Raw genomic sequence first — 18,814 nt, 5'->3', positions numbered from 1 at the left:
AGTTGTGTATCTTGAGTAAAAATCTATAGTCCTAGCACATGCCACGTCAAGAGAGTATTGGGGAGTATGTCAGAGGAGGGAAGGTGTTTAGAAACTTATTATTCATAGGAGAAAGGTCAGGTCACACCAAAAAATTATTTGAGTTGTCCATTTTCAATATTTTTTAGGAAAAATTACTGAACAACCATATCAATAGAAATATATATATCCATTAAATTATAAACAACCATATAATTAGAAGTGGATGGTTGGAACAAGAAGAAGAGGACTTTTCTTATTGACAACTATCCCAGAAACTTCAGTCATGTCTAGCTCTTCCTTGTTTGCACCATCAGGCAAATCCCAATCGAACCAATATAAGAGGTTCGCAACTACTAACTCAACGACTGCAATCCCAAATGACATTCCAGGACAACCCCTTCTCCCTGCTCCAAATGGGATCAATTTGAAGTCTTGGCCTTTAAAATCAATAGCATTGTTGCTAAACCTCTCTGGAATAAACATATTTGGATTATCCCATAATTTGGGATCCCTATGAATTGCCCATGCATTAATGAAGACCTTTGTTTTAGCAGGGATATGGTAACCTTTCACATTAGTATTTGTGCAGGATTCTCGTGGAATCAATGTCGGTGCAGGGGCATGTAATCTCAAAGTCTCTTTGATAACAAATTTTAAGTAGTCCATTTGATTAATGTCATCCTCTTCCACTTTTAATTTCTTTCCAACCACTCTTCTTACCTCTTCTTGGGATTTCTTCATCGCATTTGGATTCTTGACAAGCTCTGCCATAGCCCATTCTATAGTTGTCGACGACGTATCACTTCCAGCAACAAACATGTCCTGTGAATGATATATATGAGAGATTTAGTACTATATAAAATTTTGAAATCCCTGTTACCCTAATGCACTATTCATTTAAATTTTGAAAATGATAATTTACTAAAACTTTATTTTAAATTATTAAAATACCCCCTTAGTGTTTATTACTAACATCAGATTTTTTTAGAAGGGCGTTTTTATAATTCAACTTGATTTTTTTATCTATTTGCTAAAGATAGATTCTATTACCACACCAACTTTTGCTAATGCCACTCCAATTCATGTGTAAATCATGAAAGAATTTGCACATCCTTAGGGTGGCATTAGCAAAAGTTGGTTTGGCAATTGCTTAAAGATTGAGAAAAAAAGAGGCATTTATTGGGCCAGACCTACCTGTTGCAATATTATTACAAAAACTTCATTACTTTAACAAGTTTGTTATTGAGGAAACTTTACTTTTATTTATTAGGCTAGCATGCATGATTAGTAATATTTTAAATCTTACTACATGGATTATCAAATTGGCTATCAAACGCCACAACTTCTAGATTCTATGGAAAAAGTCAGATTCTAAAAATAAAATAAAAAATCATTTTGAACTTGTTCAATGAGACTGAAAATGAATAGCTAGTGAACTCCCAAATTTGATACTAAAATTCAACGGTAAAAATTAACATTTTTTCAATATTTTTTTTCAAAGTTCTTAGAATTTTGTCTTTTATAACCCTATATCATCCGATCATGTTTTCGGATACCACAAATTGATGTGGTTTGGATCCATGGTTTTTAAACTCGGTATTTGGTCTCGTCTTGTTCAGCTTTGATATCGAGTTGACTCGGACGATACGTCTCGTCTCGTTCGACATTGAGACAATGGTTTTTAACCATTTAAAAAATCTGAAAAATTCAGGAAAAAATCAGAAATGATTCCTATTAAAAAATGAACCCAAATATATATATATATATATATATATATATATATAATTAAAAAAAAAAATTTCATAATATACCTATCAAAATAAATAAAGTAAACATTTATAAGTCTTTCTTCCATGAACATCTTGGAAATTAATCATGGATCTTAAACCTGAACCATAGAGATTAAATCACTACCATTAAAATCTAGAAGAAACATATTCTTCATTTGTGATGATATTTATAATAATCAAACAAATGAGTAAAACAAATTCATATAGATCAATCCAAAATTAATGATTTTAGCAAGTATTTTTTTCTTGTATTTAATGCTTTTTGGCAAATGGGGACCTCCATAAATTGTCCTTCTCTAGTTGCTCTCTATAAATTCAATATCTAAATTAAGAGAAACTAACACAAAATTTATTGAAACATGAAAATAAAATAGCCAAAACCACTTGCACTGATGCACCTACCAAACAAGCTCAAATCCAAGATAGAAAAAATCAAAAAAATCACTTGGGATTGTAAATTTAATAAGAAACCTAAAGATTTGATGGTTGATTGTGAAGTACAACTGAACACAATAACCTTGACCTTATGTCTTCATAACTAAGTCAGATAATGGGTACTATTCTGCAATTGAATCTAATCTATAAAGGAACAATAAATAAAATACCCCAATTCAGTATGTCAATATTGAGAGTAAATTAAGAAACACAAATCTCCCAATTAATCACTAAAAATCATCAACTTAACCACAAAAGATGAAGAAGATGAAGTTTTCTTCAAAATCTTAACTTTTTTTTGTTCACTTGGTGGAGAAGATGAAGAAATAATAGAGAAAAATTGATTTGAGGGGTGAAATAATAGAGGATTGAGGCTTAACTTGATGGAGAAAATGAAGTTTTCTCCCAAAATCTTATATTTTTTTGTTCACTTGGTGGAGAAGATGAAGAAATAATGGAGGAAAATCGATTTGGGGGTAAATAATTGAGGATTGAGGTAAAACTCGGTTGTCTCGGTTAACTCGGATGAGATTTTGAAAATCTCGTCTGATACAACTCGTTTATCTCGTGAGTTAACATAATATCTGCGTTGTCTCGTATATCTCGTTCGTATCGCCCGAGTTTTGCGAAAATATCGTCCGAGATGACTCACTTATCTCACGATACGCGGTCGTCTCATGACACATTGTGAGTTGGTCTCGTTAGGCTCCGATATCAAGTTAACTCGGGCGATACATCTCGGTCTCAGACGAGTTTAGAAACCATGTTTGGATCCACTCGAAAAAGGTATGTTAAATAACAAATTAACTGCATCAATTTGTATTTTATAATGTGAATCCCCACTCGAAAGTTTGCTGAGTGACAAACTTGATGAGGTAAAGTTTGGTGGGTCAGTGTTAAACATGTTTCTCAAGCATTGTTCTAAGAATAATGTTAAACTGATTTATTAGAATACTTGCTGACATGGTGGTATGTATAGAATAATAGATGCTTTTCCTCAAAGTAAGCGAGAAAAGCATCTGGTTCTGTGTACACTAGCATGTCAGCGTAATGATGCATAGGACACTGCATTTGATACGGAAATGACTCTGAGGTGTGCCCAAAACCATAGATGCTTTTCATTTGTATTTTTAGGAAAACCATTTAATATAATGATTTTGTAACTCAACCTGACAGGGTAACTCAAAAACTCAATTGAAGTGTATCCTATAAGAAATGTAGATTTTTCACCTTAAGAAGCACAATTTCACATTCCTGTAAAACATGTGCAGTTGTGTATGCCAAAGGAAAAAAAATCTACGGTTCTTGCACTTACCACGTTAGTGAGTTACCATGTCAAGTTGAGTCACAAAATCGACGTTAGTGCAATGTTGAAGACAACATCATGGGAAGTCGTGTTTGCATTTTTCTTTTATTTATTTATTTTTGGTTGCTCTTTTAAGAATTAAAATGAAGAATATTATTGAAGTGACCTAACTCACATCATACATCGTGACGTGAAAATGCATAGGAGCTAAGCTAGAGATGCTTTTTCACTCGTAATGTCAGGTACAATCTTGAGTTCACTCCAGCACCACTCTAAAATGAAGAGGGGTGATAATATGACTCTACCATGTAGCATACTCGATCGACTCCTCAGACGTGGGATGGGCAGAACCATAAACTTTATGCCTCGGGATACACAACCATATATCCCCATAAATCTAAGTTGTGTATCCTGATGAAAGGAAATCTATGGTTTTGGCACACCCAACTTCAGGGGAGTCAGTTGAGTATGCCCCGGCAGGGGGGGGAGGGGGTTTCAGATTAATGGTGTCCTGGAAGGGAATTTCACAATGTTCAGCATACGTTATCAACAATATAGTAAGGATAGTGTGTGCATGTGCGCGCTTGCGCTTGTGTGTGTGGCTGTGTGTGGGTGGGTGGGAGAGAGAGAGAGAGAGGGGTACCAATATTATTGCTTTGATGTTGTCTCTGGTGAGGTTGATGTCAAGTGTGTTGTCCTTTTGAACACGGAGCAAAATATCCACAAAGTCTTTTTTGCTGTCTTGATCATCATGGTTTCTTTGAATCAAATGTTCTTCAATTACTTGATCAAAGAAGGTATCCAATTCTTTAGAAACCCTCTTCAGCCTCCTAACCAAACCACTGAGAGTGTCCATCCATCGCAATGTTGGAAAGAAGTCTCCAAAGCTAAAAGCACCCATAAGCTTCATCACCTCCCTTGACAACTCTCCAAAACTTTTTTTATTACCTTCTACTTCATATTTCCTACCAAGAGCACATCTAGAGACTATGTCACTGGAGAGAGTGAGCACCATGTCGCTTACATTAATTGGTGCTCCCATCGAACATGAACGTGATGTCTTCTCGATCATAAGGGCGACTTCTTCTTCCCTTACTAACTTGAAGTTCTGAACCCTCTTCATACTCAACAGCTCCATAATGCAAATCTTTCTCACTTTTCTCCAATACTCACCGTAAGGCGAAAACGATATATTGCTATATTTATATAGAAGAATCCTTGCAGCAGTGATATCGGGCCTATTTGCAAAACCCATATCTTGATTCTTCATGATCTCACTAGCCATCTCTGCAGATGAAACAACAAGAGTTGGAACATGGCCCAAGTATAGGAGCATTAGTGGACCATATTTCACTGAGAGATCACAGAAAGATCGATGAGCTAGCGTGCTCACCTGATGAAGGTTTCCAATAAATGGAAGCTTAGGTGGAGAAGGTGGTGGTTTAATGGAGTTTTTTGGTGAAGCTAGAAGGAATCTAAGAAGAAACAAAATGGAGAAGAAAAGAAGAAGAGTGAGTGAGAAGGGATGATGGATCAATATTTCATGGAGCAGCTGTGGCAATACTAGAGCCATTGCTTGCTGCTCTACTAATTTTTTCATAGGAACCCAAACGTTGTCATCTTATTTAAGTGTGCTGATAATGTCACGGACTTCGGTGGATCGATTTGACGCATGTTTACACGTGGAAGCGCACAATTTATTAAAAAATTAAAAAAGAGAGTTTCTCTCTCCAACCCTTAGTGTAAACAAAAAACAAAAAAAAAAAAAAAAAAAAAAAAAAAAAAAAAAAAACTTTCACATGTGATCTTTTGACTTTTAAAATTATGATCCGATCAAATGCCATCGTAAAGGATAAACTTATGAAAAACGTTGAAATGATAAAAAGAATTTACTACGATTCTCACAAGTCTGACATGGTTGTGCACATAACCATAGATGTGTTTTTTCGTGATACGAGTAAAATCATCTATGATTATGTATGCATGTCCACATCAGAATTGTGAGAATCACAATAAATTATGTGTCGTCCCAGCATGACTCTAAAATTATATGAAGCTTTATAAATAAATAAAAACAATTATTTTTCATTGTTAAATTTTATTTTTAAATGTGGGTGCTCGATAGTCGTCTGTTTTATATATCATGGATTAAGCTCAAAAAAATTTGAATATAGATATTTTCATGAAATCTAGATGTTTGTGTTGTTGGATTGTCAATGGAAAAAATATAAATATGTGAGCAGAGATCAGGCAAAAGAGAGAAACTTTCTCTGACTGCAAAATAAAAACACTTTACCTACCAAGTTAGTATGGAAAGTTCTCTAACTGCATCACCCGTGGCATCTAAAATGATCCTATTTTGTTTCCTAAGCAAACAAGGGATTAGTGGTTAATGAAGATGAACATGGGTTGAACGGGATTTGAATCAAAGTCATGGGATTTACTTTCCTCAAGCCTTTACCATTTAGCCAAGTGACACCTTCATCTAAAATGATCCCATGCCACAGGGAGGTGGAGAACGAATTCTAAGAAATTTGAAAAAAAAAGAAGAAGTTATTTTTGACTGATAAATTTTAGTTTTCAATTTACGAGTTTGTGACAGTCCATTTTCAACACCTTGAATTAAGTGTAATTTTTTTTTTCTTATGATAGGGTTCCAAATATGTAGGCCCAACTAATTAGGATTGGGCAATTGGCCTCTTAGAACACCATATCTCACCTAAATCCCTCAGGTACATAATACAATATCTCACAAGCTCCACATACTAAATAAGTAGGGATAAATCCTAGTGAGTGGCCAAGGAGCTTTTGTTTTATTTTGAATATGTGTTTTTCTATAAAATCTAGAGAGAATTGGTGTGGGATGAAAACGCCCTCGATCCGCGGGGTGTGCGGATCTGCTTTTGATTTTCGAGGTTTCGGAGTCGCCACCTAGTTATTACGATCTAGGAATCGAACATCGACTCTAAACAGATAATGAAAACTAATCTAAAAAAAAAAACTAGATCCAGGGATCATGTTATGGGGTTGGAAGATATTAGGCACCAACCCCGTCCGACAAACGCCGGTCTCTACTACTTCCCAAAAATGATTACATTGCAAAATAGACTAAAAACAACAAATAATAATTAAAAAAAATAAAATAAAGTTACCTTGCGAATTACAACGATTCCCTCAACACTGGCGGAAAGTATCCTCGTATGTATTTCCTTACTATTCACCCGTCACCGGATCTGATTCTAATCTCCAAGTTGAGATATCTTCTTCTTAGATCTGTGAATTTTTTGAGTTTTTATGGATTTCTGGGTGTTTTTGAAGAGTCTTTAGGTGTTTTTTTGAGCAAAAGTTGGGGGTTGGATGATAGGTAAGGGGTTAGGACTTCAAAATTAGGGTTTTGGGAAGGTTGGGGAGGCTCCTTGACTTACTTTTTCTAGGATTTTCTCTTGGATACGAGATTAGGGTGTGGTGTCTCTTATTTATAAACTTTTTTAGATAGAATTAGTGTTTAATTAGGTTTCCTTTAGGATTTTAATTATGATTTTGACTTAAGTCTTATGAGATTGACTTAGTCTTTTTAGATTAGGATTTTTAATTAGGATTTTGACTTAAGTCTTATGAGATTGACTTGGTTTATTTAGATTATGATTTTAATTAGGATTTTGACTTAAGTTTTATGAGATTGACTTGGTCTTTTTAGATCAGGGTTTTGACTTAAGTCTTAAGATATTGACTTGATTTTTTTATAGATTAGGATTTTAATTAGGATTTTGACTTAAGTCTTATGAGATTGACTTGGTTTAGATTTTTAAATTAATTTTATTAAGATTTTACTTTACATTAATTAATATTTTATTTATTAATTTCGAAATTAAAAATTTTAAAATTTGAAAAATTACTGTTTTGCCCCCGAATAGAACTTTTGCGTTTTAAATCGGTTTTCGATGTTTTAGGATGTTATGGAATCAATTTTTCATAAAGAATTCAATGAGATTATTAATTTGTGTTATTTATGAAATTTTTTGGCGTGAAATGATTGTCAACCCTTATGAGGGGTATTTTCGTAATTTTGTCAAATTTTGTGAAAATTGGTGAAATGGTTTATTTGATTTCATTTTGTTATTTTATGTATTTGAATGGGTTTCCCTAAGCGTAAGGGGGGCTCTAAGGATGTTTTGATGTTAGGGGTATTTTGGTAATTTGGTCATTTTTTAGTGATTTTTATTGTAAAGCTTCTTTTTGTTTGCAAGATGGTGATTTCTATATTTTTGAGGTTATATTTTTCTAGTGTAGCATGGCTTCTACAGTTTTGTTAGTTTGAGATACCTCATCTGAATTTCTGAAACATATCTAGTAACAAATAAAGCATTGGAATAATCATCCATCATTTGGAATCGTCGCGATCGGGTTGACGAATTGATTTATCAGGCGAGTGCAAAAATGGGGTGTCTACATAAGATTATCACATTTGGGCCCAATTATCCTTAATAAGATTTAAAATCTTACTTAATCAAGCTTCCTTGACTCATTGTACAGAGGTCGATCTCGATAATCTGAACGTGGATCTATAATGATTTGTGTTCAAATGCATATTGAAATCGGCAATTATAAAAGATCGATCAATCAATCTTTACAATTGGATCAAAGGTTTGGACTCAATTTATGATTTGAATGTTTCATTTTGCCAATTTGAATCATCTATCTCACCAATTGCATGAGGGATGAGAGAGCATAAAGAAAGAAAAATAGAATTTAATAAATGGACCATCAAATTAACAGGAAAAAGCTAAGGGGGTGGTTAGAAAGAAGTTCCTAAGTCAGTTTTTATCACGAGATTTTATCAAAAAACTTAAAGCACACGCAAAATATGTTTTTGATGTGGCTATATTTCCCAATATTGTACGATAGATTTTGTGTGGTGGAGGACTTTTATTTTTAGAAATCCTTTGTGTGCCACTAAAGTCACCTTTCAAAGATTGCTTGTTGTAAACGATGTAAATAAGACATTATTGTCGGTGATTGATTTGATTGACAAATAGAAGCCAATGACCTCATTTTATACCAAATGCTTGGACTTTTTTTTTTTTTTTTTGTTTTCTTGTCTCCAATAAGCTATACTAGATATTATCAGAATAACTCAGAAGAGTTCAATTTATGCATTCGGCTCAATTATTTTAAAAATCTGACCGAATTGGTGGTTGAATTGGGTTTGACCAGATTTTCTAACAAAATGGTTCACCTAATGAACTGGTTGTAAGTATTTTTTCATTTAAGATTATAAATAAAAGGAATTTTAGTTAAAATATTTACATATTTTTAATTGTTTTATTAAATATATATCGAATTGGCCAGGATCCAATCATTGTCCCACCATTTTGATAGGTATTTAGTTGAATAATGCTGAAGTGACATTAGATTGGATCCTCATATTGCATTTCTTGACGTGAAAGTGTAGGGGAACCATGGATGCTTTTCATCAAGATACAAGAGAAAAAACATTTATGCTACTTATCCATTGTCACATCAAGAAGTGCAATATGATCAGGTTTCAACGTTAGGTCAATCCAGCACAACTCTTAGACGATAGACATTTTAGAGTAACAATAAGCACATATACACAAGAGTTGTGATAATCTGACGCCCCCCGTCTGACATATGCACCACTACACCCCAATCACAGAACCATAGATCATTTGCCTAACGATACACAAGAAAAAAATTTATGATTATGCATATCTCGAGGCAAATGAACTATGATTCTATGATGGGGGCGTTTGTTAGAGTGGGCATCAAAAAATCATGATTCATTACGATATCATAACAATGTTTTCATTAGGATATGTGGAAATAATTAAAGGGTTGTGATATTACCACACCATTATAATATAAAATCACACTGCAAGTAATGGAAGTTACATAATAGAATCGCATCTTATATGGTGCGATCTTATAATAAAATTACTTTTTGTTTGAATTCATACTATAATGTTATGTACTATCAGTCTTAAAAGAAAAGAATAATGCTGAAGTAACCTTTAAGATTGTACCTCACATTGCATTTTTCACGTCAAGAAAATGTGATGTGAGGTACAATTTAGATGTCATTCCAGCACAACTCTAAAGAAAAAAAAATAAAAAGTCTCTAGACTCTATACAATCGCGTATAGAAAATATTCATATTATATATTGTAGAGATGAGATATTCGTCATAAAACCTCAATGATATGTTATTTGGAGTCGCCGCCATTCTTTTTAGAAATAGTGTGAATGGGCACATGAAATAAATTTTAGATTGATTTTACCATTGTAATGACTCTCATTCATAGAAAAAGGTATGGTCTACCTAAAATCTATGGTAAGGGGGTCGATTAGATGATGAGGCGTGGGAAAAGTGTCAGGCACCACATTCTCTCCACCTAAGGTGGTTAGCTTGAAAACTTGGCCAATCTTTTGAAACTTAAGAAAATAATATAAAATACATGAAAGTGCATGTTTAGAGGTGATGTATGTAATATGTGAAAATGTTCTCTTAGAAAAGAGTTTTGATATTAATGTGACATTTGGAACATCCTATGGAAGATGATGACTTATCTAGTCTACATTATTTTTCATGAATAGAAATGTTGGTTGGATTTTTCAGTGAGACTCCATGGTGGAGTTGTCTTAATGCTATAACCTTAATGTATGTATGTAAGGTTCAAAACTTAGTGTTTCAACCCCAATAAGAGGGTGACACATTTCTTTATCATTGGCAATCATATGTGAGTGGATGCATAATGTATAATATGATGCATGAGATATATCGTAAGTAAAATAATGTTTTAACCTCCATCATTTCAACTAAGTTGCCTCGAGCATTCCATGCCTAAGGTTGAGGTTTAACCTACTCGGGATGAAGAAGGATTCTTAATTACATTCAAAGGTTTTTCTATTAAAAAAAAAAAAAAAAAACCAAGAGGAATAGAAGAAGATGTAAATACTTAAAATGAAATTAAATCCTAACCCACCTTATCTATTGATAATTTTGAATGAGATTATCTTAAGTAAATTGTTAAAAATTTTGACTAAGTGTTAAAGGTAAGAGATTAATGATGATTTTTGTTTAAAAGCTTGAAGGTTGAGAGATTAGGCCTTAAGTTAAATAGGGATTTTAGTATAATTTAAGGTTGAGAGATGGGGCTTTGGAGCATGAATTAGTCATAAGAAATTAGGCTATTTATAAAGTTCTTTGAAATTTTTTAGGAATAAAGTGATCCAATCCTAAAAATAAAAAGAATGACATAAAATTTTGATTGTTTCTTTTAGGATTTTTTATTTTGTAAGGGTAAAGGTGGAATTTGTAAGATCAAATCCTAAAATCATTTTTGATCTTTGATTTTTTGATAAATAGAGATAAGAAAACAAAAGTACTTTTGGGAGGATGAGTAGAGGAGTGGCATTTATAAAGATGAAATAGTAAATAAAAAGTAGATCTGGATTCATTTGTAAATAACTCATAAAACAAGAGTGTGCATATATATTGAAATTGATTAATAGGAGAGCTTAATGTATGTATTTGAAGACTCCTATTTTTTAGGATATGATTGCAAGTTCTCTCAAATTTTGTGATTTTTACCAAATATCAAAACACATTTTTTTGTTTAATCTTACTTTTTTAAGAAGGTATTCTTGAGTTTTCTTAAGAGAGTTGACTCTCTAATTAGGTTAGAGTATTGGGCATTAGGACTTATGAGACTACCATATGTCCTTTTTTGGATGAGGTGTAAGATTATGGATTTAGAATGAGTTTGAAATGAGCTCAGAATAAACTTTGTTTTAGATTTTAGTTTTGGACTTAGGTTATGAGGCTTAGGATGATTTCTGTTTGGGTATTTGGATTAGGTTTGAATGCGGACTTGGTATTAGTTAGGATATGATAATGTATTTGTTAATGGAGAATGAGTTTAGATTAGGGAATGAGTATGAAAATGTGTCAGTCCATAAATTCAGAGAAATAGGCTAGGGAAGTGGGTATGTAATTGGATTGGATTAGAGAAATGGGTATGTAATTAAATTGGATTAAGGGTTATGGAATTTGATCGAGAATGAGTTATAAAATTGGATCGAAAATGGGTCATGAAAGTGGATGGGGTTGGATTAGGGATAAGATTTGAGTATGCAAATTAATATGAAATGATACATGTGTGCATGTATGAATAAAGAAAATTTCAATTATACAACTTAAGCCCGTTGTAGGGTTTTTCAACCTTTAATCGAAATCAACTTAGAATTTTTGAAAATTTGAACTTTTTTTAATGGGTTGTGTAAATTAGGTGTCTACACATATTGAAATTACAAAATATTTATCATAAAAAACTATTCAAACTACAAAAATACGTCTAGTATTTGTTACAATAACATGCATATAAATTTATGAAAATACCCTTATAACGAGAGATATTTTTATGAAAACATTGATGATATGTATTTTGTAATTTTAATATGCAAGAAAATGTATCTTTGATGAGATGCATTTTTGCTAATTTGTATAATTTAAAATTTTATAAAATTAGGGGAATTATTGTAATTTCAATGTGTAACTCAATCTAACTTTGACGAGGGGTATTTTTGTAAATTTATGTATATTTTTCAATAACAATGACTGTGGGTATTTTCTTAATTTAGTTATTTGTTTGATAAGGGATATATTTGTAATTGTTATATACATAGGTGGGCGTTGAATTATTTTTCAAATGACTTGCAGTACCTCCCAATTGCAAATCATTTGCTGAAATTTCTTAAGAACTATGGTTATTCATGCAAATTTTTCGCAATTCAAATCATTTGCATTGTGTAACCTATACGCACCCAAAAATAGATTTAAGGATACCAAACAGGGCCTAAGTTTCTAAGAGACAGGAAAGTATTCTTTGATAAATAAATTTAGAAAACTTCTATTGTCAACCCAACTTTTACTTCAGTCATATCCATGGTTTTGAATCTCATCTGAGGCCGAGACGACTTGTCTAATGTGTCTCTATATTGTCCACCAACGAGACGGATAGAGTCAAACGCATCGGACGAGATTTAAACCCATGGTTCATTTGTCTCATTGTTGAATGAGACGACACAAATGTATCGAAAAATTCATCCAAGGCAATTTGGTCTCATTCATGGACAAGATGAGATGTCAAAACAAGTTTTAAAAGCATGGACACATCCAATATATAGAATTTTAGAATCAACAAAGAATCTTATAGGACATCCTAGATTTCAATACCCTTACATGAATGGCACTCCTAAAAATATATAATATTTGAGGAAGTCATGTATGACCTGAGGTTGTAGTAGGTCTTGGTCTACCTTAATCCTGTTGACCTTTTAAAAATATACATATAGAATCATGACCCTAAGTGGCAAACTCAATCAACTATCCTAACGTGACAAGTTTGAAACTGTAGATCTGCACTCCTTGGGATACACGGCTGCACTTCCCCATAAAATAGTGTATCTCGAGAGAAACATGTTTCCTGAGGAGTGCAGATAGGTAGTCCATTGAATATGCCACGTGGGGTAGTAAGATTATCACGACTCAAATATATATTATATTATGAGGAAGCCATATACGACCTTGAAAAGTGCATCAATAGAGAGGGGCATCCCTACAAACCTTGTGTGGGACTCTGTCTTATTAAGAGAAAAAAGACTGGAGCTACTGGAGCATTACCTGGGTTAGGAGGTGACACACCCACTTGAAACCAATGAGGGAAGAAGAAAAAAAAAATTAAATGATTGCCTTGGTAACGTAAAAATCCACCATCATCGAGATATTACTATTAATCAAATTAAAAATAGCTTTATTAGGTAGCAACGTTGATATAGGATGAGCTCCAGAAGAGTATATATCCATTAAATTATAAGCAACCATATCAATAGAAGTGAATGGTTCGAACAAGAAGAAGAGGACTTTTCTCATTGACAACCATCCCAGAAACTTCAGTCATTTCTAGCTCTTCCTTGTTTGGACCATCAGGCAAATCCCAATTGAACCAATATAAGAGGTTCGCAACTACAAACTCAACCACCGCGATCCCAAACGACATTCCAGGACAACCCCTTCTCCCCGCTCCAAATGGGATCAATTCGAAGTCTTGGCCTTTAAAATCAATAGCATTGCTGCTAAACCTCTCAGGAATAAACTTATTTGGATTATCCCATAATTTGGGGTCCCTATGAATCGCCAATACATTAATGAAGACCTTTGTTTTAGCAGGGATATGGTAACCTTTCACATTAGTACTTGTGCAGGATTCTCGTGGAATCAATGTTGGGGCAGGGGCATGTAATCTCAAAGTCTCTTTGATAACAAAATTTAAGTAGTCCATTTGATTAATGTCATCCTCTTCCACCTTTGATTTGTTTCCAACGACTCTTCTTACCTCTTCTTGGGCTTTCTTCATCGCCTTTGAATTCTTGACAAGTTTTGCCATAGCCCATTCTATAGTTGTTGACGATGTATCACTTCCAGCAACAATCATGTCCTGTGCATGATATATATGAGATATTTAATACTATAGAAAATTTTAAAATCTCGGTTAATCTAATGCACTATTCATTTAAATTTTGAAAATGATAATTTACAAAAAAATTATTTTAAATTATTAAAATATTCTCTTAGGGTATGTTTGATTGCATGGAAAGTCACTTTCCATGGAATTTGAAATCTATGGAAAATTAGTTGTGGAAAATAGGTAGGGTTGGAAAATCAAATTCCATTGTTTGATTTCACTTGGATAAAATCATGGAAAAATATGAGAAAAAAGAAGAAGAGGAGAAGGAGGAAGAAGATGAGAGGAGGGGGAGAGGAAGAAGAAGATGATGAGGAAGAGGGAGGGGGGATGATGTGGCGACGGTGGCGGCGGCGACGATGGCTGCGACGGTGGCGACGGCGACGACGGTGGCGACAACGACGATGGCGGCTACGACGGTGGCGGCGAAGACGATGACGACGGCGATGGTGACGGAGGTAAGTGAGAAAGATGGGGGGAGAACATGGTGGTGGTGGTGGCGGAAGAGGTGAGGGATGGAGAAAAAGTAGAAGAAGAAAAAGAAGAGAGAGAGAGAGAAGGTGGTCGGAGACGGAGCCGACGACGACGACGATGGTGACGACGGCGATGACGACGACGACGACGACGAGGTTAGTGTAATGGTGGTGGTGGTAGTAGTGGTAGTAGGGAAGAATTGTGGATGGAAAATATGGGTGGATTTCATTTTCCCACCCATATGGGTGGGAAAGTGAAATCCATGATTTAGTGAACTTTTTGAATGGGGTGGAAAATGAATTTCCATTTCCATGTGCAATCAAATACTTGAAAAATGTCATTTTCCATGGAAATTGATTTTCCATCCTATTTTCCATTTGCAATCAAACATACCTTTAGTGTTTATTATTAACATCAGATTTTTTAGAAGGGTATTTTTGTAATTCAGCTTGATTTTTTTTATCTATTTGCTAAAGAGAGATTCTATTACCACACCAACTTTTGCTAATGCCACTTCAATTCATATGTAAATCATGGAAGAATTTGCACAACCTTGCGGTGGCGTTAGCAAAAGTTGGTTTGGCAATAGAAACTACCTTGCTTAAAGATTGAGAAAAAGAAAACGAAAGATTTACCGGGTAGACCTACCTGTTGCAATATCATTACTAAAACTCCATTACTTTATCAAGTTTGTTATTGAGAAAACTTTTCTTTTAGTTATCAGGCTAGCATGATTAGTAATATTTTAAATCTTACTACATGGATTATCAAATTGGCAATCCAACACAACAACTTCTAGATTCTATGGAGAAAGTCTGATTCTAAATAAAACAAAAAAATCTTTTTGAACTTGATCAATGAGGTTGAAAATGGATAGTTACTAAACTCCCAAATTTGACACTAAAATTTAATGGTAAAATTAAAAAAAAAAAAAATTTCTTCAAATTTTTAGAATTTTGTCTTTTATAACTCTATGTCATCAAATCATGTTTTCGGATGCCACAAATTGATGCGAGTTAGGATCCACTCAAAAAGGTATGTTAAATAAGAAATTAACTGCATTAATTTGAATTTTATGATGTGGATCCCCACACCAAAGTTTCCTGGGTTTCTTGGGTGACAAAGTTGATAAGGTGAAGTTTGGTGAGTCAGTGTTCTCAAGCATTGTTATAAGATTAATGCTAAACAGACCTATTAGAATACTTGCTGACGTGGTGGTATGTATAGAATAATAGATGCTTTTCCTTAAGAGTAAGAGAGAAAAGCATCTATGGTTGTGTAAACTAGCATATCAATGCAATGTTGCATAGGACACTGCATTCAATATGGAAATGATTGGGAGGTGTCTCCAGAACCATAGATGCCCTTCATTTGTATCTGTAGGAAAAACATTTAATGATTTTCATGCGAACGTGTATCCTGCAAAATAAATTTGTAGATTTTCACCTCGGGATACACAATTTCACATCCCCGTAAAATATGTGGATGGGAAGTCTCTTTTGCATTTTTCTTTAAAAATAATAATAATTTGTTATTTTAAGAATTAAAATGAAGAATGTTATTGAAAATACCTCAAGATTGTACTTTACATCATACATGCTGACATGAAAGTGCATAAGAACCATAAATGCTTTTTCACTCCTAACGTCAGGTACAATCTTGAGTTCACTCTAGCACAGCCCTAAAATGAAGAGTGGTTATAGTATGACTCCACCACGACTCTAAAATGTTGGAATCATATTTTATGCCTCGGGACACACAACCATATATTCCCATAAATCTAAGTTGTGTATCCCGTTGAAAGGAAATCTATGGTTTTGCCACACCCCACGTCAGCGGAGGCGGTCTAGTATTCCCTGTGGGGAAGTCGGTTTATCACGACTCTAAAATGAATGATGTACTGGAAGGGAATTTCACAATGTTTAGCAAACGCTATCAGCCATATAGTAAGGATAGTGTGTGCATGTGTGTGTGTGTGTGTGTGAGAGAGAGAGAGAGAGAGAGAGAGAGGTACCAATATTATTGCTTTGATGTTTTCTCTGGTGAGGTTGATGTCAAGCGTGTTATCCTTTTGAACACGGAGCAAAAGATCCACAAAGTCCTTTTTGCTGTCTTGATCATCATGTTTTCCTCGAATCAAATGTTCTTCAATTACTTGATCAAAGAAGGTATCCAATTCTTTAGAAACCCTCTTCAGTCTCCTAACCAAGCCACTGAGAGTGTCCATCCATCCCAATGTTGGAAAGAAGTCTCCAAAGCTAAAAGCACCCATAAGCGTCATCACCTCCCTTGACAACTCTCCATAACTTTTTTTATTACCTTCTGCTTCATATTTCCTACCAAGATAGCACATCTAGAGACTATGTCACTGGTGACAGTGTGCACCATTTCGCTTACATTAATTGGTGCTCCCATCGAACATGAACGCGATGTCTTCTCGATCATAAGCGCGACTTTTTCTTCCCTTACAAACCTGAAGTTCTGAACCCTCTTCATACTCAACAGCTCCATAATGCAAATCTTTCTTACTTTTCTCCAATACTCACCGTAAGGCGAAAAAGATATATTGCTATATTTATATAGAAGAATCCTTGCAGCAGTGATATCAGGCCTATTTGCAAAACCCATATCTTGACTCTTCATGATCTCACTAGCCATCTCGGCAGATGAAACAACAAGAGTTGGAACATGGCCCAAGTATAGGAGCATTAGTGGACCATATTTCACGGAGAGATCACGGTAAGATTGATGAGCTAGCATGCTCACCTGATGAAGGTTTCCAAAAAATGGAAGCTTAGGTGGAGAAGGCGGTAGTTTAAAAGAGTTTTTCGGTGAAGCTAGAAGGAATCTAAAAGGAAAGAAAATGGAGAAGAAAAGAAGAAGAGTGAGAGAGAAGGGATGATGGAGCAACATTTCATGAAGCAGCTGTGGCAATACTGAGCCATTGCTTACTAATTTTTTCATTGGAGCCCAAACGTGTCATCCTATTTAAGAGTGCTGATAATATGAAAGACTTCTGGTGGGCGGACTTGACACATGCTAACACGTGGAAGCACCTAATTTATTAAAAAAAAAAAAAAAATGAAAAAGAGAGTTGTCTCTCCAGACCATAGTGAAATAATAATAATAATAATAATAATAATAATAATAATAATGATTTCATATTCAACTTCAAAATTATGATCCAACATATTGGAGTAGTAAAGAATAAAATTATATGAAATTAAAAAAAGATAATTATTTTTCATCGTTGAATTTTATTTTTAAATGTGGGTACTCGATAGTCGTCCGTTTTATACATAGTGGATCAAGTTCGAAAATTTTGAATATGAATATTTTAATGAAATTTAGATGTTTGTGTTGTTGAATTGTCAATGTAATAATCAATGTGGGCCCAATGATTTTTTTTATGATTTGAAATATACAAAAAATAAATGTGAATAAAGAATAGGCAAGATGGATAAATTTTCTCTCACTTTTTTTAATAAATTATGTGCTTCCACGTCAACATGTGTCAAGTCTGTCCACTAAAAGTTTTTCATATTAACAACACTCCTTATTTAAAGCAACGGTAAGGATAGCTTTCTAAATGCACCTTGAGTTTTGAGGTAATTAACATCTTAACCACCCATGCATGTAATAAGAATAATGATGGTATGAGACCGACGTGGCAAGGGCACACATGACACATCTTTTTCTTGTGTATCTCAAGGAAAACGATCTAAGGTTTTGTGCCCTTATCACATTAGCCGCATATCCTACCGCGTACCAAGATCGTGTGCATTCATCACGACTCATGTAGTAAAGAGTTGTGATGAATGCACGCGGTTGAATATGCGCCTGACATGGCAAGAGCACATAACCATAGATATTTTTCATCAGGATACACAAGAAAAAGATGTAAGGTTATGTGTCCTTACGATGTCATCCACGTACCCTACCGCCTAGCAAAACCACATGCATGTATCATTATTCTTTTGTAAAATCTTTCTTTCTTATAAGAATACCACTAAATTGACTTCGAAAAAAAAATCAATTGACGCAGAATTTACACAGGACCATAGATTTTTTCTTATGTATCTCAAGGAAATCTGTTGTTTTATGCACATTCCATGTCAGTTGAGTGTATTTGAGCATGTTTTTTTAATTAGTTTAGTAAGCACACTCCTTATAATGGCCTCACCTTAGCATTTGTTGTACTTTTTTCATCTAGTAGCTGGTGGTGTTCAAAGAGCCAGGTCAAC

At 34.2% G+C, this 18,814-nt stretch overlaps 1 protein-coding gene and 1 pseudogene across 2 annotated transcripts; both read right to left on the bottom strand.

Annotated features, from left to right (window-relative positions):
- Positions 1-214: 214 nt before the first annotated feature.
- On the bottom strand, positions 215-5,142 carry LOC147400969 (cytochrome P450 71A1-like). Its single transcript, XM_086442035.1, has 2 exons — positions 4,196-5,142; positions 215-843 (listed from the first exon to the last, which is right to left on the bottom strand). Exons 1-2 carry the CDS (start codon positions 5,123-5,125, stop codon positions 235-237), a joined length of 1,539 nt encoding a protein of 512 aa, XP_086298161.1. The 5' UTR covers positions 5,126-5,142; the 3' UTR covers positions 215-234.
- An 8,291-nt stretch (positions 5,143-13,433) lies between these two features.
- LOC147400968 (cytochrome P450 71A1-like) lies at positions 13,434-17,524 on the bottom strand (annotated as a pseudogene). Its single transcript, XR_015178195.1, has 2 exons — positions 16,585-17,524; positions 13,434-14,069 (listed from the first exon to the last, which is right to left on the bottom strand). The product of XR_015178195.1 is annotated as a cytochrome P450 71A1-like (transcript).
- Between the last annotated feature and the right edge of the window lie 1,290 nt (positions 17,525-18,814).

The sequence above is a fragment of the Akebia trifoliata genome, chromosome 5 (assembly GCF_017979445.1).
Source record: "Akebia trifoliata isolate Shusen 1 chromosome 5, ASM1797944v1, whole genome shotgun sequence".
Lineage (NCBI taxonomy): Eukaryota > Viridiplantae > Streptophyta > Magnoliopsida > Ranunculales > Lardizabalaceae > Akebia > Akebia trifoliata.
The sequence above is the reverse complement of the archived record's forward strand: the minus strand, read 5'-3'. Positions and strand labels throughout refer to the sequence as shown.